Here is a 25,372-nt window from a genome sequence, read left to right on the forward strand (position 1 = left end):
AGTGATGATACAGACTAGGATGTAAACAGGGACAGTAAGAAATTGATGCATTTGACTAATAGGAACACGATGTAAAGGAATTACTGATGAAGCATACAGAGAATAAGGAAAGAAAGGATAAATCCAGAATATTACAGTAGAGCAAATGTAGACAATAATAACACTTACTGAGGTAAAAAGGGTTAAAGGTGGCAGACCTACTCAGGAATATTTTTCTTTTTGTTCATTTTTAAACGATATACTTCTTGTCTCTGTGGAAGTGTCAGGTGGTTTGTGATATATGTGGGCACTGATAGTTCTGACAGCAGTGAAAAGCGGTCCTCACAATAGACTCTATTGTAGAGGACAAAAGGCCGTGTGCACACAGCTAAGCACTGGAGAAGCCGGGGGTGGGGGGGGGAGGTTAAACACACAGCCTACCACTTCAATGGAAGGTGTGCAGCTTCTCTTTCTGGAGTGCCAGCAATGATGTCGTTTTACAACCTGGTGGTCCTTTTTGCTATTTGATTATCTCCCAGAATTTGTTTTTACTTATCCATGACCTTCTCCCCTAAACTTCTGTGTACTGCTTTTAGACCGTAAAACCCACTCTTAAGAGGGATGACACTTGTGCTATACAACAGACTAAATGACTTCTATGTTTTCTTAGAGACAGGCCAATCCTGACTCCCACAGGCATTATGTTTATCTCAGACAAGCTCCATAGACCCCAAATCTTGGGCACTATCTCTGAATCAACAGTGCCCATTCTTAAGAAAGAAGCCAAATGTACCTTTGTAAGCAATTTCATTGTAAACATGTCTTAAGTGGTTGTGCACTTGTGACTGGGTCGATTGTTATCTGAATATATTTTCAAAAATTGTGCTGTGCCTTAAATATGGCTAAAGTAAAATTATCTGGACCAGACTCTATAAGTCCTGGTCCATTGGCAGTTACAATACAATCGGGCTGAGCCAAGTTTCGTCCTTATCTCTTTGTGGATAATTTTCCCCTGCCTGCTGTAAAGCCTGCAGGGGAATTACCACACTTTACATATTCAGACATCAAACACACTAAATATCACTTCACTGGATCCTCATGGAACCCACTGTAGCCCATATGCAACCACTGTGACATTCACCAGTGACAAACTGAGGCATGTGTGCGACTAGACAACTTTTAACATTTATTCAGCCTGAAAACTGAAGAGCTAAGAGCAGAATAAACTAAAATTAACTCCAGACTATAAAAAGAAATCTCCTGAGCACTTATGTGGTTCAGTGTGACAAAAGAAGCAGCGGTGCTGGTGTCAACAGCGTCGATAGGGGGTTTTCATGGGCACTGGGGGACACCGGAGGCACAAAGACTGGAAGGCTTTTTTAATTCTATGTGAAAACATCACAAGTTTAAGTTTAAAGGGCATTTGTTTCAACAATAATTAAAATACTGAGGTGAGTGGATCTGGACTGTTTAAATAACTTCATTACCAAGTGAGGGTGTAACTATGTCTGTTGGTAGATGTCTATTAATAAGACTGATACATACTTAAAAGTTGTCTTTACTACTAGTTGGTAGTATTTTCCTAAGAAAAATGTATCTTATTCATACTTGGACAACCTATTATTGAAATGATTGATTACACATTACAACCAACACCCACATTATGCTTGCAAATCTATGTTCATAGGATTCAAAGGAAATTTTCCAGGGCACGAAAGTTATCTGAAGCCTTTAACGCTTCTTACTTTGTAGTCGCTGATGCTGCTCATCGCGATGTAAGGAGTGAGACTGGCAGCCAATGGTATCCAGAAGAACGCATTGCTCATGTATCCGTGCTCATAAAACATATGTTCCTAAAACGATACAGACATGGTGAACAGAAAGAAACCAGGTCTCTGATTCATTTATACTCTCTTTATCATATCAACTGAATAAAGGAGCTGAGGTAACTCCTCAAAGCCCTTCCCAAGATCCTGTTTGTATCATGTAGATTACAGCATTTCACACATCAATAGCATGGATATCTGTATCTATATTTAATTATATCTCTTTCTACACACACACACACCATTTAGTTTTTAAAAATACATATTCTTGGGCCACCCATGGAGAAGACATTTTTCCTATTCTTAGAAACTTGTGCCAAAGCAGTTCAATTCAGCATTTATAAAGAGTCATTCTTCTGCTTCCAGATAATACAAAAGTATCAGATTTAAATGTTTTCATGGACCTGTCAGACAGAAAGTAATAAGTACAAGAATGTTAGAAATAGTTCATCTGAAAGTCTCCTCCCTGAGGACAAGCTTTCATGGTACCAGAAGGTTCCATGTGAGCTTCCAAAGGATCAGGAGTTAGGGGAGGTCAAGAGTCCTACCCAGCTATGGTGCCTATGAACTAAAACCATGACCAACACAGTTCTATATCTCTAAGGGTGAAATAGTGCTGCTCTTATCTTGTTGGTAGTCAACAGCTGCCTAATTGAACTTAAATCCCTGCTCGACCAAAGGGAAATCTAACCAACTACTCAGGCTAGTCAAGTCATGGATCTTGAAGGAGAATCTACAATCATCACTTTCCTAAACTAGCATAATTTCTGACCACATTCTAAGCTTGACTATATATAAATTCAAGGTCACCTGAGCTAGTAGCTAGCAATTTTATGTAGCTAAGACATCTTACTTATGTCATTAACTTTTTGAGACAAAGTCTCATGATGTAGCCTGGACTGATATCAAACCAGTGAGCCTCTGCGTTTACCTTCAGAGTGCCGGGATTAAATGCTTGTGACACCATGCCCAACAAGACACTTAAAAAAAACCACAGCGATCTCAGAAGGAAAAGGAAGGCAGGTGTACCACTTTCCCTTTTCTAACCCAACACGTAAAGTTTTTGTGAAGTAAATGAAGGACCAACACAATCTCCATCTATTATCCACGTCTTACACCACAAGTTAACACTGCAACATGATTCTTTTTTTCATTTATTTAAAATAGATTCTTTCCTCACACAATATATCCTGATTATAATCTCCCCTCCCTCTTACTTCTCCCAGTTCCTCCCCATCACCCCTCTTCTCTGGATCCACTCCCTTTCTGTCTCTCATTAGGAAAGAATAGTCTTCTAAGAGATAGCAACCAAGCATAGAAAAATAAAATATAATGAGATGAAGCAAAAACTATCATATTAAAGTTGCACAAGGCAAACCAACAGGGGGAAGAGAGTCCCAAGGGCAGGCATATTCTTAATAACAAACAGTGAATTTTAAAACAATGGAATATGCTCATAGTATGGTTTTCTAAGGCAGAATAAATTCAACACAGCAAAGTAAAATGATGACCCAACTACGATCCTTTCCCCAGTCTAGGTACTGTTAGAGGATGTAAGCATTCATGAACAACATATTTTAAATAAGAAAAGCAGAGAAATATGGTATTCGATATCACTGAGGAGCTACTTTTATGTGGGATAAGGACATAATAATTGTTCATAAATGTGTGTGTGTGTGTGTGTGTGTGTGTGTGTGTGTGTATAGAGAGAACAACGTTCAGGAGTAAGTTCTCTCTTTCTGCAATGTGGGTCCCAGGGGATTGAACTCAGGACATCACACTTGGCAGCAAGCACCTTTACCAACCAAGCCATCTCATCAACCACAATGATCCTTTTAATTAACAGATGTATACAGTAAAATATTTGTAGATAAAATGATATGATCTTAAATTCAATTCAAATACTCTTCAGGCTATGTATTTATAATAATCGAAGTTGGCTTATAAATGTGGGATGTTATTAAATTCTCTATTAATGTATTTGAAATGTTATATAATAGTTACCTTTAAAATAATCAAACGCTATTCCCATGTTCCCACCTATAATCACCCTAATCTAGTCAAAGGTGAAAGTTCTATACTGAAAGTTTCTTTTAATGCATCTCCAAGCAAAATAGTATTAACAGAAATAAAGATCAGAACTGTAATTTATAGAGCAAATTGCCTACATAGTCATGCCTCATTGCTTGTGCTTATACTACCTTGACCAAGTTAGCCAAGTGCACACCTTACCACATTTATCTCAGCAGAAACTTTCATGGCGACATTTTATCTATACATTGTGTTAGTGTATTAAAGACTACAAAAATGGTTATTTTAAGAAGGATGCATAGTCAGATATTGAAAACTCTACTATCAACTATGCTCCACTATCAAAGGCTGCAGAGGGTTCCACACCAAAGTTTTTCCAATTAATTATACTTCTTGTTGTCTCATTGTTCCCCAGACCATACTGATTATACTGCTTTATGTTCACAACAAAGTCATGCAGTAACATATGTTGTTATTTATATATAAAATGTAAGGTCATTGGTTTAACAAACACTGATTACAAGGACTTTCTTGAAAGCATCTAAGGTCTTCATATACTTACTTCAAAAAACGTGCTTCTGTCAGTCTGGATGCGTTCTGAAGAATTAAAGATTCCAAGCAGCCCGTTGCTAATAATATCCATGAGGACTGGAAAGCAGTTTAGTCTTTTGGTATTACATGCTATTGAAAATCTGAGATCCTAAAATATAATGCATATTTCATAATTCTCAGAAGTGAGGCAACCCAGTCACAGAAAGATAAGCATGGTATGTACTCACTCATATATGGATATTAGACATAGAGCAAAGGAATACCGCCTACAATCCACACTTTCAGAGTAGCTGGGAAACAAGGAGGACCTTAAGAGAGACATACATGGTCCCCTGAGAAGGGGAAATGGACAAGAGCTCCTGAGCAAATTGGGAGCATGGGGGAGGGAGGAGGGAGGTAGGAAAAAGAGAAGGAGAGAAGAGGAGGAGGGAGGAGAACATGAGGGATCAGGAAGACTGAGTCGGGGAAGAATAGAAGAGAGCAAGAAAAGAGATACCTTAATAGAGGGAGCCATTATAGCTTTAAAGAGAAATCTGGCACTAGGGAAATATCCAGAGATCTACAAGGATGACCCCAAATAACAATCTAAGCAATAGTGGAGAGGCTACCTTAAGTGCCCTTCCCCTAAAATGATACTGATGACTATCTTACATGCCACCCTAGAGTCTTTACCCAGTAGCTGATGGAAGCAGAAGCACACACCCACAGCTAAGCACTAAGCTGAACTCCCTGAATCCAGTTGCAGAGAGGGAGGAGAGATGAGCAAAGGGGTCAAAACCATGCTGGAGAAACCCACAGAAACAGTTGACCTGACCAAGTGGGCGCACAGGGACCCCAGTCGTAAAGCTGGGGAACCAGCATTGGACCAAACCAAGCTTTCTGAATGTGGGTGTCAGTTAGGAGGCCTGGGAAGCCTATGGGACCTCTGACAGTGGAATCAGTATTTATTCCTAGTGCACAAATGAACTTTGGGAGCCCATTCTCCATGGAGGGCTAGTCTCCCAGCCTAGATACAGGGGGGCGGGGCTAGACTGACAGACTTTGATGATCCCTTCCCTATAGAAGACCTTACCCTCCCTGGGGAGTGGATAGGGGTGGAATGGGGGGGGTGTTGGTGGGGGCATGGGAGAATGGAAGGGAGAGGGAACTGGGATTGATATGTAAAATAAGATTGCTTCTAAATTAAATAAAAAAAGAAGGAAAAAGAAAAAGAAAATCATTGGAAGCACTGATAATATAGTAAGAAGATGAGGGCATAGAAACAATATTTCCACTGCCTATATTATTTAATTCCCAATATACTTAAAGGGAATTATGTCTTTGATATGGATTTTTGCACCACTATCCCCAAACATCAACCACATGACTATTTGTGCCCAAAATCTCACAAAATTAAATAAGGTGATTTTTAGTAGCAATAGTGATATGAATGTTTTGGAATTACCAACCACGGTGGTTGGATTGAAGGCCCACACCATGAGATGGACCTCTGACCTGGTACTGTTATCAGGAACAAGAATCTGTGGCTAGATAGGTAACAGGCCCTGGAAAGGAACCTACAACTATGACTCTGCTAAATCAGAGGTTCTCAACCTGTAGGTTATGACCCCTTTGGGGGCTGCATAGCAGATATTTATACTACAATTTATAACAGCAGCAAAATTACAGTTATGAAATAGTAACAAAATAAATTTAATTGTATTAAAGGGTCATGCATTAGGAAGGTTGACAACCACTGTGCTAAATGAACATAGTATTAAACAGACTCCTGTTAATTTATTGCTACTCCCGAAAATTAGTGTATCTTTCACCCCTCATTGGTGAAGCATCTTGCAGTAGGCAGAAATTAACAGAGACCATCAAATAGTCAGTAAGATAAGAGAGTAGGAGACTGTGGAGTTCTTGGCCCTAAATGAGACATTTTATTAGATACACTCCCCCAAGGCCTGGGGAATCTTCAGGAAGAGGGGGAAGAAGCCTTTAAGAGCCAGAGATTAAGGATTTCTACAAGGAAGAGGTGTTTTCTGAGCACAACAAGTCAGTTACACACATGAACTCACAGTTGTTGTGACAGCATACACAAGATCTGTGCAAACTCAAGCCAGAAGAAATCTCAGCAAGGTGTGGGAGACACAAAGTTCCATTCCTAGTTGAAAAGCGATTGGCATTTGATCATTTCTGGGATAGCAAAATTTTGGTTTTCTTTATGGGTGTAATGCCTAATTAAGTCTATCACACTCTAAGGCGGGCCTATAACCAAGAGTAGCTGGGCAATTCAAACTTAACCTGATGGATAGTTGAGAGATAGATAGATAGATAGATAGATAGATAGATAGATAGATAGATGAAATTCTCAAAGAACTAATTAAAACATATTGGAAGCAACCTAGATGTCCCTCAACCGAAGAGTGGATAGAGAAAATGTGGTACATTTACACAATGGAGTACTATTCAGCAGAAAAAAACAATGGAATCCTGAGATTCACAGACAAATGGATGACACTAGACGAAACCATCCTGAGTGAGGTAAGCCAGTCACAAAAAGAGAAACATGGCATGTACTCTCTCATATATGGATTTTAGACATAGATCTGGGGAGTGCCAGCCTACAATCCCATGGCCAGAGAGCCTGGGAAACAGAAACTTCATTTAGTGGCTGATCGAAGAAGAGGCAGACTCCCTTGGTTAAATACTGAGCTGAACTCAAGAAAGCCAGTAACAGAGAGGGAGGACTGATGATCAAAGGGATTAAGACTGGGCTGGTTTAACCCCCAGAAACAGCTGACCAGACAAAGGTTAACTCTTGAATCCCAGGCATCAGCCTGGGAATCCAGCATGGGACTGATCAACACCCCCCTGAATGTGAGTGTCAGTGAGGAGGCCTAGGTAATCTATTGAGCCTTGGGAAGCAGATCAGTACCCATCCCGAGTATACACACGGACTTTGGACTCCCATCCAACAATGTGAGGTGCACTCTCACCCTGAACTCTTGGGGAAGGGTCTAGGCCCTGCCCTATATGAAATGACAGACTATGGACACCCCCATGGAGGGCCTCACCCTCCCTGGGGAAATGAGGGGATAATGGGGGGTAGGGGGAGGGTATGGGAGGAGGGGAGGGAAAGGGAGAGGGACCTGGAACTGACTTGTGAAGCAACCTTGTTTCTTATCTAAATTTAAACTGAAAAATAAATAAAAAAAATTTGAAAGAAAAAAAAAACTCCTTCAAGGTGCAGAAAAGTGATATAAATGAATGAGCAGTGTGGAGATGCAGCAGACTGCAGACTCAAGGCTAAATCTAAACTGAGTAGTTATTCTCAGCTCCACCGAGAATACAATTTAAAACAATAAGGAGGCAGAATCTAATTGATAGGATTTTTTAAGTATTGTTAAAACCTTGGTAGCTACATTGGAGACAGAAAGAAATAATTACAGCTCAGCTTCTCCTATATGGGAAATATCTTGTTTGTATCAAGTCAGTTATTTTGAGTTATTCAAATTGCATCTCCCCAATCTGCCTTTAGTGAAACACAGTCACTAGAGTCTAACATACCTTTTCATCACCCAACACAGTGATAGCGCCATTGTATAGTGCCTCTTCTATGCCATTTCTTGTCCCCAGGACATCCATGTCTAATGCTATGTTCTGCTGTCTTAGTGAGTTTACAAACTTATCAATGCTTGAACCTACCATGAAGGGCAAATCAAAAGAAGCAAAGATGAGTAAGTTAGTATAAGAAGCAACAAAAAATTAAATGACATAACTCAAAGCATGTCATTACTGTTTACAGATATCCTTAGAAGGCAGAGTTAGAGTTGATTACAAAAATCCATTATGTTAATTGTGCATATAATAGAGATCCTCTATATACAGGCTAAAATGTATTAATATTTCTAGTATTGTGTAATGTCTAGGAGTGTAACTCAGTAGTAGAGTGCTTCCTAGAATGCATGAGACCCTGGGTTCAATGCCCAACACCACAAATTAACAATAAAAACAAAACCACAACTAATCAACCAGCAGTGTGATCTTTGATGCTATGAGTTTTGATCTTCTTATGAATCTGGAGTATTTTGTTCACAGAGTCCAGCAATATAGGGAATTACAAAATGATATAAGATCTCAAAGACCACTAAAGATTTGCCATTTTAAAACCTCTTTGGTATCTGGGTGGTGATGGCGCACACCTTTAATCCCAGCACTTGGGAGGCAGAGGCAGGTGGATCTCTGTGAGTTCGAGACCAGCCAAGTCTACAAGAGCTAGTTCCAGGACAACCTCCAAAGCCACAGAGAAACCCTGTCTCAAAACAAAACAAAACCCAAGAAAAAAAACCTGGTTGTTTTGGCAAAAGCCTTAGAGTTCAAGTAAACTACAAAAAAAAAAAAAGCAAACAATAAAAACCACTTAATTGTGGGTTTTATTCTGTTTAGCCAATCTTTTTCTCATGTTTCCAGGCAATCTCCTATGCAAAAAAAAAAATGTGTGGATGTTACAATGTACCTGTTTTATTGATGACCAGTAGGTGGGTCAGAGGATCCTGTGGTGGCTGTCCTGGTGAAAGGAAATACATACTTGGAGACAGTCCCCATGAGTAACTTTCATGGTATAGCTCATAGAACAGATGCTCCAAAAGTTGGGGAAGAAAGCTAATACCAAAAAGCAATAGCCTATAAGGAAGAAAATATATATTAAATAGCAATAATTAATGATCAGTAGCAACTTTTGTGGGGTTCTAGGTTTCAGTAGACAATGAATAGTAATAAAACATGGGCGTAGGGAACATTCAAGTCCTGTTGCTTCCTCCTTGCTAGAATGAAATGGCCTAGCTTTGGTCTTTCACTGATTCCCTATTCCTGCTTTGAGCATTTTCTTTGGACCTTCCAATTATGTTTGCTTTGTTTTAGACAGGGTCTTGTGTAGTCCAGGAGGGCCTTGAATTTATGTAACCGAGGATGACCTAGAACTTCTGATACTCCTGCGCTGGGATTACAGGCATACTAAAATCTCATGTGAGACCTGATACTCTGAAATTACTGGAAGAAAAAGCAGTGGGGACAAATGTCTAGCACTGTCAACTTGTCTAACAACTCAGATGAATATTCCTGATGGTTAACTAAACTGGCATAGCAGAAAACTGCCTTCTAAATAACTGTTCATATGTGGAGACAAAAGCAGCTCTCAGCCTAATTGGAGAAGACCCTCCTTACAATGAACAATGGTGAACGCAGACTCCTGACTTCCTAAGACACAGAGGATGTGGATCCAGCCCCAAACAAGTCACTAAGAGCACCCCCTCTAATACTCAGGAAGCATTGCAGAGGAAGTGGGAAATATGTAGAGAGCCAGGAGACAGCGTGAGGGTGTATGAAACTTTGATTACTGGGGTATGTCCTTAAATGGAACTGTGGGAATCCAGATACTTGGGACACCCTGGTCTTGGATAGGAACCTACTTGGCTGTGAAGCAGAACATATTTCCTCTTTATAAGTGTATCATCTTGGGTATTCCATTAAAGTGATAGAAAGATAATACAATGAATTATGTCTGATTTAATATATGTTCACATATTAAACAACAGGATTATGTGTGGGCATACTTGAAAATATTTGAGTAAGAAGTCTCCTGAGAGAAGAGGTAGGTTTATGCTAGGAGGCAGCACTTACCAATAAGGTAGAAGCTTTAGGGGTTTGGCCTTTACAACAGGTACTAGATACCATTGAGAAGTTAAGAGTCTCAGTACCTGACCTGTCAGCAGGGACACCAACCCTAACCTGAGTTTTCATGCTGCTGATTTCTCCTGTGAACTTCAGCTTCCAATCCACACAGCAGTATAAGCAAATTCCTTAAAATCAACCTCTGTCTATCTATTTATTTATCTATCTATCTATCTACTATCTACATCTACATCTACATATCAACTTCCTCTCTCCCTCTGTCCCTTTCCCTACCTCATACTATGGAAAATGCTAAGAGATTTTGGTGTCTTGTGAAAACAGACAATGAGGTCTTTGGTAAGGACAAGATCTGTATGTGATTACAATTATATATTTTGATTACATATCCACAAGGGTGGGTTGTAGCATGCATTCTTTTCCATCAGCCTGGTCCCATAGCCACATCAGTCCCAAATCAACATGCAGGATGCTTTATTAATTATGAAGCTGTTGGCTGTTTGCTATGGTTTCTTAATGGCTAGCTCTGACTTAATTATTAACCCATAAATATTAATATATATTTTTATAAGGCCTTATCTTACCGAGGATGCATCCTCATGTATCCTCTCTTCCCGGGATCACATGGCAACTCTCTATTCTTGACTGCAATTCCCAGAATCCTCCTCAACTCCTACTCCCACCTATCTTGCTTCCCTATTGATCAACAGTGCTATATTTATCAACCAGTAGGACAATATATACATAGAAGGACTTCCCCCATTGGTGGGTGTTTAAAATAAAACATTTAGAAGACTGTGTGCAATTACTGGAATTTGTTCTATCTACTTTTTACATTGTGCCCTCAACCCATTGAGAAACTAGGTACTCACATGGTCATCAGGCTTTTTCTTTCATTCTTGAGCTTGAGGAAGCGAATCTTTGCAACTGCACAGAGCTGCTGCCTCCACAGCGCCATGCCGCTCACTGTGTTTCCTGACGAATCTAAGGAGGACAACACTCTCTCCAGCTCAACAAGGCTTCCCACATCTTTTTCCCCTTGGCTTTGTAAGTGCCCAGAGATCCCAACATCTGAAATGCAAGACCAGTAACCTATAAGACGCCAGTTGTTGTTACGCATTGCTTAACCACAACTATTTACTCAACAGGAAGTTCCAGCATTAGTGTTGTGAGCAAATATGCAATCTAACTCATGGCTATATTAAAGCAAACACTGAGCAAATGAGAGAAAGGGAAGACACTTTTAGGAGATAAGAAGAAATACTGTAATTTTTTAAAAGGCATATGCAGCTTTCTATGACATATTCTAGGAAATCCATGAAAATAAACCCATGGAAAAAGTGTCCATGTTACAAGAGATAAACCACCTTGGTGTTTCTGGCCAAAGTAACAAAGCTAATAAATACAGAAGCCTCTCCTCTCACTCCCTTCAAAAACAGAAGGGTAGTAGGCATGACACTTTTGAAACAGGTACATTATAAAATCTGTATAAAACTTTGCTTCTTTTTATTAAAAGATTCCTAGAAAAGTATAAAATATGTGCATGTTAAATACTTGATGAAAAACAGTAGCACAGCTCTTGCCTAGCATGATCCTGACAAATAAAAGAGCACTGCCAAGTGTGGGAGTACCTGCCTTTAATCCCAGCACTTAGTAGGCAGAGCCAAGTAGACATCTATGAGTTCAAGGCCAGCCTGTTCTACATAGCAAGCACCAAGCAGCCAGAATTACTCAGTGAGACCATCTCAAAAATGGATGAATTCATTTTCAGCATAATTTCTAATTTTCTCTCCCCCACAGCATTTTATATTCAGATAATATAACACCTCATGTTTATTGTCTATTCTATGAGGACGTAGTGTGGTACATTGCCATCTCCTTATAAGTCTGTATTTATTCTCTATGGTTTCCCCCAAGGCTAGTACCAACAAAAGCATGCATATCATCTCACTCAAAGATCCCTTCCTTTCTTCATTTTCTACCACTCCCTTACCTGATTCATCAGTCATTGACTTCCCTTCTAATTTCAGGAATACTTCGTTCAGAGTTGTCATGGAAACACCATAATTCTCAATGCCTTGGCTAGAACACCTATCAAGATCCCTGTAAAGGTCTAAAAATAAGCACAAACTGGATTACAGTATAATATCTTTCAAATTGAGAAAATATTGATAATAAGAAACACGTACTTTTATCATAAACTGATATCAGTATTCACTTGATTTATACAACATAACTATACTATATGTTAGTTTCCATGGTTTCTTCAGCATCAAAGTATAACAAACATTTATGCTTCCATACTTGGATTACTACTCCGTTTTTTAAAATAACTGATATTTTTAAAACATTTTAATTCCAGAGGATGACAGATGATTCAGCGGTTAAGAGTACATGAGGATGTCAGTTTAAAGGTCTGGTTAATCTATGGGGCCTCTGGTAGTAGGTCAGTATTTATCCCTAGTACACAAATGGACTTTGGGAGCCTACTCCAAATAGAAGGATACTCTCTCAGCCTAGACACACAATGAGAGAGGGTCTAGGTCCTGCTCCAAATGATTTGACAGACTTTGAAGATTCTGCATGGAAGGCCTCACCCCTGCTGGGGAGCAGAAAGGGGATGGGATGGGGGTCAATGTGGAGCAGGGGAGGAGGGGAGGGAGAGGGAACTAGGATTGACATGTAAAACAAGCTTATTTCTAACCTAAATTTTTAAAAAGGGCAAAAATAGAGTACATGCTGCTCTTGCAGAGTCCCTAGGTTCTGTTCCCAGCAACCATATGACAGCACACAGACACCTGTAACCCCAGGTCTGGAGGATCTGATGCCTTCTTCTGGCTTTCAGGGGCATCATGCATGTAAGTAAAGCACTCATACACATAAAAAATTAAACTTTTTTAACTTTCAAAAATTTAAGATGTATGTGTGTGTGTGTGTGTGTAAGTGTGTGTGTGTGTGTGTGTGTGTGTGTGTGTGTGTGCCCATGTGTGTCACCATGGAGTCCAGAGGAGGGTCTCTTATTGTTAGAGCTGCAGGTAGTTGTGAGCTGCCTGAAATGGGTACTAGGAAGTAAACTTGGGGGCCTAGAAGAGTAGCAAGCATTCTTAATTACTGAGCCATCTCTCCACCCCTTTTGTTCTATTTTAAATTCTCTTATGTGGGTGGGTGTTTAATTCTAAGCTCTGATTAACGATTAGTATCCAGAGAATAAAAATTTATTCTTTTAGGTTAAGATTAGTTAAGAAACTGTAATAACTGTCTTGGGGTTTCTGTTGCTGTGATGAGACACCAAGACCACAGCAACTCTTATAAAGGAAAACATTTATTTGTGTTGGCTTCCATTTTCCAGATGTTTGGTCCATTATCATTATGGTATGACATGGTAGCATGTGGGCGGACATGATGCTGGAGAAGTAGCCAAGTGTCCTATATCTTGGCTTGCAGGCAACAGGAAGTGGTCTCTGTCACTGGGTGTGGCTTGAGCATATATGAGATCTCAAAACCTACCTCCACAATGACACACACTTTCTACAACAAGGTCATCCCTACTCCATCAAAGCCACACCTGTTAATAGTGGTACTCCCTTTGGGGACCATTTTCTTTCAGATCACCATAATAACAAATGTGAAAACACTGATGCTTACAGAAATAAGTAATTTCCATAAACTCTGTGTGAAAAGTACAAATTAAGGAAAGGACAAAGTATACCAAGTACATAGTGTGCCTTTGTGCTTTCCCTGGAAGACATTCTGTTCACTTATAGTCTCTCTCTTTCCCTCTACCCCTCCTCTCTCTGTCTCTCCTTTCCTTCCTCCCTCCCTTCCTTCTTTTCTTTCAAAACCTGCCTTGAAAATTACTCAGAAACTGACATAGGGTACATCCATGTGAAGAATTAGTAAGCTATTTTGAGAATTTTTAAGTGTAGTTGGGAATCGAAGTTATCCTAATTATATGCTAAAGAAAAGTAGACAAGTGCTCCTAGTTTCTTAAATCCACTCCAGTTGTTCTTGAAATCAGTGGGTCTGAGGCCATAGGTCTCCACTCCCCTAAGGGGTCAAATAACAGATATCCTGCATAATAGACATTTATATTACAATTCATAACAGTAGCAAAATTACAGTTATGAGTATCAATGGAAATAATTTTATGTGTGGGGATCACCACACAAAATGAGCTGTATTAAAGGGTCACAGAGTTAGGAAGTTAGAGAACCACTGGCCAAAATTATTCAGCACTTTGGATGCATTTTAAGAGACAGTCAAGTACACCACGTCATTCAATCTTCATAGAGATTTCTGTCTTCAGAATATGTATCTCAAATGCATTGTGTGTACATCTAAAACTAATACATATCCCTGCTTCCAAGATGAGTTCATTTTTTCCCTTTTTAATACACAAAATTTTGTTCACTCTGATAATTTCATACATGAACACAAGGTATTTCGATCATATTCATGTTCTCCTCTCCAACCTCTCCCAACTATTCAAGGTACTTGTATTGTATCTGTCATTATGATTGAATTATCCTGAAGAGAAATGATTCTTAAGAAAAAGAACGCTGCCATTTCTGATAATCTGATATAAGGATGGATCATGGTTTGAAATGACACTACTCATCCATTTTGTCTGATGGTCACAAGTCCTACTTATTGCTGTCTTAGAGCTAGGGAAACACCACAGTAACCACATGTCAGACAGTCCCTTTAGGTGTTATAGATATTTAACAATATGTTTAAATGTTCTGCATGATAATTTAACCATCAGAACCAACCCATAAAGGTATGACTGTCATTTCCTTTATGCAAGTGTGAAAACTGAAGCACAGAGATCGATATAACTTGTTCAGGATTACCTGGAAATTTGTTCGTCCTTTCCAGGGGCAAGATATAGATGAGTCTTTCTTCACTTTGTGTGGTCAGCCTGGCGTCAGGGATATGCTTTTTGACCAGTGAAGTTATACTCTCTCGATCACATATTTCATTCAGATGCAAACTAATATTCAGAAATAGTAAGAAAAAGTTATTTTGTCTAATACTGCCTCTAAAAACAGCTTCTTATGTTGTGTATGTTTGCCACTTCATGAATAGTTATAGGACAAAACGGTGTAATTTACAGAGAGGAACTAGAGACAATGATATTAATATAATTCAGACTTAATCGGTATGACATAGCAGAGGAACTAGTAAAAGGGGAGGTTAGATTCGTTTACGATAATACAAGGACTGCCATTTGAAGGAAAGAAATAACCAGTTCCTGGCTGGGGTAAAGGAAATAGGAATGCCTGATTATGCCTCCACCTACTAAGAGAACTCAGCTATGAATTCTCCTTTTCCAGTTATGCAGGAGCTCTGTAAACACTTGAACTTGGTAAAAGAAAGATGGAGATAATTTGTGGTCATTAAGAATATGGTATTAATATCATATTATGCAGGTCCCAGAGCCCAGGTGAGCTGGTCACCATCTCTAAATATCAGATTTTGTTTGTTTGGTTGGTTTTCGAGACAGGGTTTCTCTGTGTAGTTTGGAGCCTATCCTGGCATTCACTCTGTAGACCAGTCTGTTCTCGAACTCACAGAGATCCACCTGCCTCTGCCTCCTGAGTGCTGGGATTAATGGCTTGCACCACCAACGCCCGGCAAATATCAGAATTCTTATCAATGAGATAAAATAATACCCAGCTCTTAAGTCAATCTTAACAGGCAGAATGAAACAGTATTTATGAGAGAGTTCTGGGTCTTTCATGAAGCAAATTCTCAATACATGTTAGATAGTTTTATCATTTTGTACCAAATGTATCCAAATAATAACTGAAGTCTTTGATAATAGTCTATGTAGTTCTTTATGAAATAGGGGGTTTTGGAAACACCATTGTTAGCCATGTCCCACTGACAAGGTGGGAAAAACAACTCAGGTCACTGGTTACACGAATCTAAAGTTAATGTTAAAACTGTTCTGTGCTTTTAAAAGTGCTATGCCTTGCATTATCAAGGACATCAAGCAGAAGACATTCAACCCCTTCCCTAACATCACTTACAGCAGAACGATAATGCAAAGCAAGAGGGTTTCAGAAGAGAGGGAGAGAGAAGTTGTATTAACTCAGTTAAGTAGTCTATACTCCGTCACATACTCATCCCATTACCATTAACTAAAATATGGGTGCCATTACTGTTGTTTTACAAATGAAGTTACTGAAGACCAAAGAGATTAATTCAGCAACAATTTGAATTAGTACTTTCTGGATCCCGGCACAAAGGAAATTCATTAAGGAGAAAACATTCAAAAGCAGCCTCAAAGAACAGATAAACAGACTGGAAAGAGAGCTCAGCAGTTAAGAGAAATTGCTGCTCTTATACAAGATGTGGGTTTGGATCTAAGCACCTCCATCTGGCCACTCACAGTCACCTATAACTCTAGCTCCAGGTATCTGTTGCTCTAACCTGGTCCATGTGGACACCCAAGTACATATGCACATGCCCACACATGGACACACACATATACATGGGTAATACTTATACGTGGCTGAGTGTGTTGAAGGAGGACATAACAGATACCCTCCAGAAGACAGAAACAAGACAACTACAAAGGCCTGCACAGAAAGATTTGCCCAGGATCCAATGAGTACAGCTTTTATTGGAGGGAAATTATTTAATCTGCTTACAACAATGATGACACTCTTACTGTAGATTTGATCAGCCTAAGAAATCAAACAAAGTAATAGCGAGGTCTACTAAACATCCAGAATTATATAATTTTTATTGTCTTTTAATTTATTTATCATAATCATTTGATTATCCTGATGTGAAAGAGACCTAAGAGGAAGCTGGCAAAAATGAAGTTATGGAAAATAGAGAATGTATTGAAATTATCTGCTTGATCAGAAGTATACTCTGAAACAGGATGAGAGAAAGAGTCAAAATACCAATAAATTATTCTCAGAAAGCAACGTATTATGAAAACAATTTCCAAACATTTTCTTTTTTTCTGTGTGTTTTTAAATTTAAATTAGAAACAACCTTATTTTACATGTCAATCTCAGTTCCCTCTCCTTCCCATCCTTCCATGCTCCCCACCGACACCCCCCCATGCCTGCCCCACTTCCCATCCACTCCCCAGGGAGAGTGAGGTGATGCCTTCCACCATTTTCTTTACTCCTACACTAACATGTAGATTTTTACTTTGTATGGTGCCATGTATCTTATGTTCTTGCTAATAGTATATGAAAGTTAGTCCTAACATGTCTCTTGACCTTTGTAGCTGTAGATCCGCCTTGACCTGAGTCCAATGGCACCTGTCACCGGTGTGTTTATCGTGCATCTGTCTTCAATACTGAGAACTGTACCTTAGATGATAGCCAATGCCCCATTTCTTCTTCAGGAACAGAGAAGAGCCTGCACACCTCAGTCTCCCATTGGATATAAACACCTTCCTGTCTAGTTGGGAAGAACCAAAAGATAAATTTTAATAAAGAGTATTTTTTCAGTATTCATAAATGTGAAAAATCAAAATCCATGAACAAATGACATTTTAGAAGCATGCCTCACTAGAATAGCGATGTGTTCATTCTGTGGCTTTCTAGATACCTGAAATGATGTGTTCATTCTGAGGCTTTCTAGATACCTGAAATGATGGGTTATGTTTGCTGGTTCTCCTCACAGTCAGGGAAGTTATCAAGCATCTATACGGTGTCTCTCAAGCCCACTGATGTCTGCCCGCATGGAATAAAGAACACTTGAGACAGTACTGGTGGGACAAGGCTTGGTCCATGGGACAAAGCCCTCTGTCTGGGGCACAGAGATTCAAACAGGTGAAACAATTCTCCCTTGTTGGCTGTAGCTTATGTCTAGTGAGATGTGTCTGTGGGACCTGTTTGTAACCAATATTTAAATCTGACTTTCTCACTATGAAACTTTAAAAACAAAACAATAGTTACCAGCCAGAATATCAGCCTCATCCATGAACTGGGTACTAAACACAATTACTCTGTCCAGTTTCCTCTCTTTCAGTAGGTTCCATATGCGATGCCTTGAAAATGGATCCAACCCAGCAGTTGGTTCATCCAGCAGCAAAACCTGGACAGTAGAAAACATCACAGTCATTTGTCCCTCTGGGGCAAGATTATTCTAAAAATAACATTGCAGTTGTGAAAGTATTGGTATTTGTGCTTAAAAGTTTCCTTATATATATCATTTGAAAATTTATCAACTGTAAGAGTTCTTGAGTCTCCAGTCTGATTTCATGCGTGGTTTTTGCTTCCCTTACCTGAGGGTCTCCTAAAATGGCAATCCCAAAAGTCAGTTTCCGTTTTTGTCCGCCACTTAAATTCTGAGCAAGAATGTCTTGAATATTTTCCATTTCTAATTCCTGTAATACTCGTTGTACCTAACAAAATAAGGAGCATTTAGTCTAAAACCCATGATTTGTTCTTTTTATTTTTACTTATTTATTTTTTGTTTTGGAAACCAAGTCTCCCTCTGTTGCCCAGGCTAGCTTAAACTTCCGCAATATTCCTGCCTCCCAAATGCTGAGATTGCAGGCATGACCCACTCTGCCTACCTTACTTTTAAAACACAGTTTTCTGTCCTTATAAAGATCCTGCGTGCCTTACTTTAGGTGGTGATTGTGTACAGACAAGACAAGCACATTTAATATTTTCTAGGTGACCAATTTCACATCCGTTGTTGTATAACAGTGGACATATTCATTTACCTCTTGTTCCACTTCATGTGGAAGAATTCCCTTTATTTTAGCAAAAAGCCTGAGATTTTCTCTCACAGTGAGAAAACCAAATTGTATATTGGATTGTGGACAAACGCCAGTGAGCTTGATGACAGCATCAAAGTCATCCATTTCTGAAAGTGTCTGATTATAGATGGTGACAGAACCTATGCATAAAAAGTAAAGAGTGGTCATCAGGACAAGGTGTAAATTATGTAAACCACAAGTTTCATTTGAGCATATTTTGCCTGTATGCAACATGTGAACTGTGGTGTAGATAACTAGCATCATGTAAAACTTGTGTGTGTGTGTGTGTGTGTGTGTGTGTGTGTGTGTGTGTGTGTGAATGTGCCAGCTCCTACCTGAAGTCTTAGAGCTGGAAAGGAAAAGTGGAGACAGGAAGACCCTTTGATCCCATTGACCAATGAGCCAGGCCAAAACAGTGAACATCAGGTTAAGTGCAAAACTTAGCCTCAAAGAATAAGGTAAAGGCAATATGAAGACACTTCAAACTTCCAGCATGGATGGTAGAGGGGTTCCCAATGCCCCACTGCAAGCTGAGGAGCTAATGGCTTCTGAGAGGTAGAGTTACTCTGCTTTGTGTGTGAAGGGTAGGTGACCTACATCCCAGAGGATGAACACACACACACACACGCACACACACACATGCACACACACACACACACACACACACACACGCACACGTGCATATGGACAGCACTACTGGGATTTGTGGGTTCTTTTAAGACATGAAGCATGAAGTTGGGAGAGAGAGAGGGCATATAAGTTGGGGTGGGACTGGGAGGTGCTGGAGAGCAGGCGTGTGGGATGGATATGATCCAGACACACCGTACACATTTTTAAACTTTCAAAAAGTCAAAATAAAGAGAAAACTTAAACTTAAAAATAATTGAAAACAAAAGGGTGAAGGAGTGATTGAGAAAGGCTTTGTAACGTCAACCTCCACATGTACTCACCCAAGCAAGCCTACACACCCACATCAATATACTATACACAGAAAGAGAGATTCAACCTTCAGAATAACATCTAATTTAGCAGAAATGTCACTTAATAACTGAATAATTATGAAGTCACTTGTATCAAGCACAAACATTTTCATAAATGTATACAGTTAGATAAAAACAAACTTTAAAAATGTTTCTTAGCTTCTTAACTGAAATATAAAAACATAAAAATAGCATCTACTAGCTGGGAAACATATCAATCATATAATTCAACACCTGCATACATTGTGCAACGTTTAAGGAAAATTCCAAGTTTTTTTGTCTTAATGACTCGATGCGGCAAGTTCACTAGTGAAAAGCAGAGCTTATTCATTCGCCCTTGAGCTTGCCTTTGAGTAAGTGTCCTTTACCTGTAGTTGAGGGTGACAGTCCACAGAGTATATTTATCAGTGTGGTTTTCCCAGCTCCACTGTGGCCAAGGAGGGCAGTGATCTGGCCTTCATATATGTCAAACCCCAGACCTGCATGAGTTCAAAGAGATTAGAGTGGGTACTTGCACAGCCAGTTTATAGTCTACACACCTCACAATTTCTCATTGCACAGATGTGTGTGGGTTCTAATCTTCAAAATAAAATCAGTCTTAAAACTAGTCCAGCTGTCTATAATCTCTCTCCTTCGTGCCTACTGAAGTTTCACAACAAGTCTCTAAATCAAAAACCTATGTTAACTGTAATCGCATTTTATTACCTCTTAAAGCTTCGAATTTTCCATGTTTTCCCGTATATTCTTTTTTAAGATTTTTGATCCTGAAAAAAAGAGAAAAAACTGTTTTAAGAAAATTGCAGGGATTGGGGCTTGATAAACCCTGGAGGATCTTTATTTCTCACAGGCAAGGAGGAAGCATTCTAGGCATCCCATGAGAGGCAGCACCTCTGACAGATGCACCTCAACAGATCATAAGTGAATGGAGTAGCTAGCATCTGACCGATGACTGGAGAAGAAAGCTGGAGATGAAATCAATGCTAGGAGATTCCGTGGTGTGGTTGAAGGTAATCATGTCAGTGCAAAAAAAACTTGAGCTTTGGGGTCAGACACTCTATGAGTGAAGTCCCATCTGTGTCATTTACACAGAACTCTGGTACAACTACAGAGCTTACAGAGTTCAAGTCTTCAGTAATAAATTAGGGATGCCAACATTAATTATCACATAGGGTTGATTCCTACAGAAAACAAGAATTGCAGAACCCAAGATGTTTGAAATTTCAAAAGAAGAAGAAAATGATGTGATGGTTTTAAGAATCTGTAGAAGTGATACGCACACACATGACTATATATCAGCACTTGGGACTGAGGGAGAAAGTTTAGGAATCTGAGGCCAGCCTGGGAGGATATATTATGAGTTCCAGGCCAGATTGGCTTACAAAGTAAGATCGTGTCATAAAGAAAGAAAAAAAAGGCATACAGAAGACTTTCAATGAGTTGAAGGTCTATTATGCTTCAGATCCTGTGCATTCTACAGGCATTAATTTCTTACAATAGCAAAGCAAAGCATCATGTGGGCTACAGACAAATTCAAGCAAAGGTAAGGATGTCTGGGGTGTGTAGCTGTTGGGAAGTCATAGCACTGACCGCAGCTCATGCATGGCTTCTTGGAGGAGGATTGCAGCGCATTAATGTCCTGTGGTCTGATCATGTCTACCCATCTTTCTGAAATGTCTCTATCTCCCTTTCTGCATCACTTATATTTCTGTTTTCATCTTATCCACCAAGAAGAGAAGTGAAAAGAGACAAAGCAGATTATAGAGAAAGAGGATGAGAATAGGGTAGAGGTGGTGCTCTGCTTATCCCTAAGAGACCATCAGAGCAAACCATGAAGAAGAGACAAGGAAGATGAGGAGAGTGGAAATGAAGTACTTATTTGTTGACAGTTGTTACTGTATCAAAAGATATAAGTGTAAATGACAGAGATAGATGAAAATGCAGTGCTATCTAGAATGAGAATGTCCTTTTATAAGAGCAGTAGGCTGGGAGGATGTGGGTACAGAGGTACTCAGAAGGAAATCTTTGTACATCAGTGTCTTGCTTGGCAGTTCCCTGATCTGGGACCTGTTCTTTATTGCACTCCCATGTGATTCATTTGTTACCTGATGGCTTCTTTCCCCTGGAATTCTGGAGGCACTGGTTCAAATGAGTCATTCAGTGAAGGATCAGAATCTATTTCATTCTCAAGGACCACATGATTAGCTCCTCTGTGTTGAAACCAATAAGACGACTTCAGGAAAAACAATGGAGAATGTTGATGTCCATACTTACCTACATGGACAGGAGGTAGGTAAGCATTGGGTCAGTCACCCCTTCAAGGATTGCACTCCATTCAGCACAGAGTGCCAAGTCAATCTCTTTGACTCTCACCCTGAGCCCCCATTATCACCTTAGGTAGTACCATTGTAAACTAAAAGAAAAAGTCTTTAGGGTGGAGTGACTTGTTTCAAGAAGAACTTAAACATTCTATTAAGACAAAAATGAATGGATAATGTGGTGCATATTGCTAAGCTCTAAGAAAAATTAAATTTGCAAGTAAACAGATGGAACTGGAAAAATTATACTGAGTGAGGTAACTCAACCTCAGAAAGACATAATGTGTAGAGTCTAGCTTCAAATATTTGTTTTGTGTGTTTAACTTGGAGTAAAATGGAAGTCAGGTAACTTGGTAGGGGTGGGGTTTGGGGAAATAATAATGGAGGGGCATAGCAGATTAGAGGTAAATAAGAATAGTGAAGTAAAATACCAGGGAAAGTCATTGGGAGTGTAGGAGATATAAGGGGGGTGAAACAGGGTTAACCCAAAAGAAGAGGATGAGAAAAGCCATATTGACTTCTGCTACCTCACAACCCAACTTAAAACAGTATCAGTTAAAGGATAGTAGAACACATGTAAAAGGAAATAAGAGGGGAATACTGAGGGTTAAAGGATTAAAGGGATGGGAGAATAAGAAGAGGGGGAGTAAATAATATGTGAAACAAAGCTAAGGATTCATGAACAGGCCTTATGGAAACCCACTAGCCAATAAGCCAATTTCAAGAATTCAAATGGAATTACCATACATGTATGGACAATGTCACCCCAGAAGACATATTTAATTATTAAATGAAAATTGGAATTCAAGGCATAAGATACCTTCCCCAGAGATTTAAAAAAAATAAATAAAAACCAAAGACATTGACATTGTTTTCAGATACCCACTCTAACTATATTGGAAGACCCTATTGCCTAAGATACCATTTACTTTGGCTAAAACATAGAAAAATTAATACCCAGTTACTCAGGAAGCTTCTTCCACACTAGTCAGTTTCCATAGTGCCAGAAGATATAATGCAGGGTTCAGACTAGATCACGTGTGTTATAGTACCATCAAGCAAGATGAATCTACTACAATAATGGCACAGTTATTATCAGATAAATAACTACTTTATGATTGGATTTGAGGTCTGCTCCACAGGAGTAAATTTCATGCCTGGTACTGCAATCTTGGTCAAAAATCCATGACTTGGAACAAATGGGCCCTGGGGAAGATCCTATTATTATTTTGCTAAATGGCCATGTTGTCAAATTGCCTTCTAAATACTTACATCTATACCCATTTTCTTAGTTAGGGTTTCAACTGCTTTGATACCATTACCAAGAGTAACTTGGTGATGAAAGGGTTTATTTCACCTTACAACTTATTCATCCATCACTGAGGGAAGTCAGGGCAAGAAATGAAGCAAGGCAGAAACCTGGAGAGGGAAACTGAAGCAAAGGCCATGGAAGAGTAATGCTTATTGGCTGGATTCCCATGGCTTTCTTCTAAAACCCAACACCATCAGCCCAGTGGTAACATTGTTCAAAGTGTATCAAGTTGACATAAAACAAACCAGCACACCCATAGACCTGGGCTCTCAGCCTTCACCAGAGAAGTTTCTTTTTGCAGTGGATAGCAGCAACTTGCTCAAAGCTCTAAGAGCAAGAGGCTGAATGTTCAGCACTAAATGGGCCATCTATACTAACACCACCATCACTAAGGCTCAGGGAACACTGTGGAAGAAGAGATGTAAAGACCATAAGTGTTGAAGGATGGGGAGGAGTACTGTGAAATACTGTCTTCTAGATATGATGTGGCTACTGCCATCATGAGCTCAGAGTAGCTGTGGCTATCTGCATAAGACCTATTCAAGATCAAGCCAGTCGAACGTCAGCACAGATGGGATAGAGGAGCTCCAGGCCCCATCCCATGCTGAGGGAATAGTGTCAATGCATAGTTGCTGGGAAAGGGAAGATCATCTTTTATGGGGATACCATCACTGATTAGATTCCCATACTCCGGTGAATAGCCACCCCCCATACACATATGGACATTTAAAACAAAAATAAAGGAGAGAAAGCTTCTTTTGAGGGACATGGGGAAGTTGGAAGGGGAATGGAGGCTGGATAGGACCATGCTTCATTGTATACATGTATAGAATTCTCCAAATGTTATCTGTAATTTTAGCAATTTTGAAAAGAAATTACTACACCATTTATATTCAATACATTGTGGAACAGTGGTTCTCAACCTGTGGATCTCAACCCTATGGGGGTCAAATAACCTTCTCACAGGGGTTGCCTAAGATCACCCATATCAGATATTTACTTTATGATTTTTTTTTAGTTTTGGTGGGGTTTTTTGAGTCAAGGTTTCTTTGTGTAACAGTCCTGGCTGTCCTGTAACTCACTTTGTCGACAAGGCTGGCTTCAAAGTCACTGAGATTAAAGGCTCGTGACACTACCACCCAGCCACTTTATTTTTCATAACTATAATTATGAGGTAACAATTAAAATAATGTCATGGTTGGGGGATCACCAGAGCATGAGGAATTGTATTAAAGAGTCATGCATGGCATTAGGAAGGTTGAGAATCACTGTCATGGACGGTTACTTTAAGTAAATGCAGGTAATAAAATTGTATGAAGTTACAATCTACTACTTACTGAGTAAAATTTTGTCAAAATACAATGCCAGAACCAAATAGAGAAGAGCATCCAAAACCAACATGAAAAGGGTGGCTATGATAAGGTATGAGTTGCTTGGAGAGTTCAAATTAACAGAATTCACATCGTAGTCCAAATGTATAAGCTGAAAAGAGAGGCATAGAATTTTTAAAGGATTAATAAAGTTTTATAGATAACCATGGTCTTAATTCTGCTACATACCAGGGGAAAGATAAATGAGATACAGTTTATATCTCTATATAGCTCAGGCCTATTTCCATTCATAGCAGCTAATTCTCTAACTACAAACTACAGATGATGGTGAAATCTGCTCAGATGGGGTAAAAGATCCTGGAAGGAGGTATTTGAGACATATCTAATACAAAAATTCATCAGGATTAAAAGAATAAATGGTGAAGGTGTTCTTAAGTGGGGCACTATTTCTTAAGTTTAAATCAGACAAATATTTACTTAGAAGTATAAACTGAGTCACATCAACAAACAAATGTCATTCTACATCTAGAGCTGTAAACTAACAAAAATCTCAGTACCAATCATGAGAAACTCCCTTTCAAGTCGTTGTTTACAGGAGTCCAAGAGACTCCCCAAACAACCCAGGCTATT

The 25,372-nt window shown here is 39.3% G+C and overlaps 1 protein-coding gene across 2 annotated transcripts in view; it reads right to left on the reverse strand.

Annotated features, from left to right (window-relative positions):
* Positions 1–25,372, reverse strand: part of Abca9 (ATP binding cassette subfamily A member 9) — a 64,572-nt gene that overhangs the window by 25,821 nt on the left and 13,379 nt on the right. For both annotated transcript variants that reach the window (XM_005069974.4, XM_013113417.3), the window contains exons 9-23: positions 24,749–24,893; positions 21,887–22,055; positions 20,490–20,548; positions 20,153–20,263; positions 18,769–18,944; positions 18,322–18,441; positions 17,993–18,131; positions 17,402–17,492; positions 14,915–15,054; positions 12,055–12,174; positions 10,934–11,132; positions 8,890–9,056; positions 7,941–8,074; positions 4,399–4,536; positions 1,725–1,832 (exon numbers count right to left, since the gene is read on the reverse strand). In XM_005069974.4, the coding sequence (XP_005070031.1) occupies positions 1,725–1,832; positions 4,399–4,536; positions 7,941–8,074; positions 8,890–9,056; positions 10,934–11,132; positions 12,055–12,174; positions 14,915–15,054; positions 17,402–17,492; positions 17,993–18,131; positions 18,322–18,441; positions 18,769–18,944; positions 20,153–20,263; positions 20,490–20,548; positions 21,887–22,055; positions 24,749–24,893 (2,016 nt within the window). The remainder of the gene's footprint in view (positions 1–1,724; positions 1,833–4,398; positions 4,537–7,940; positions 8,075–8,889; positions 9,057–10,933; positions 11,133–12,054; positions 12,175–14,914; positions 15,055–17,401; positions 17,493–17,992; positions 18,132–18,321; positions 18,442–18,768; positions 18,945–20,152; positions 20,264–20,489; positions 20,549–21,886; positions 22,056–24,748; positions 24,894–25,372) is intronic.

The sequence above is a fragment of the Mesocricetus auratus genome, unplaced genomic scaffold (genome assembly GCF_017639785.1).
Source record: "Mesocricetus auratus isolate SY011 unplaced genomic scaffold, BCM_Maur_2.0 Super-Scaffold_100007, whole genome shotgun sequence".
Classification (NCBI taxonomy): Eukaryota; Metazoa; Chordata; class Mammalia; order Rodentia; family Cricetidae; genus Mesocricetus; species Mesocricetus auratus.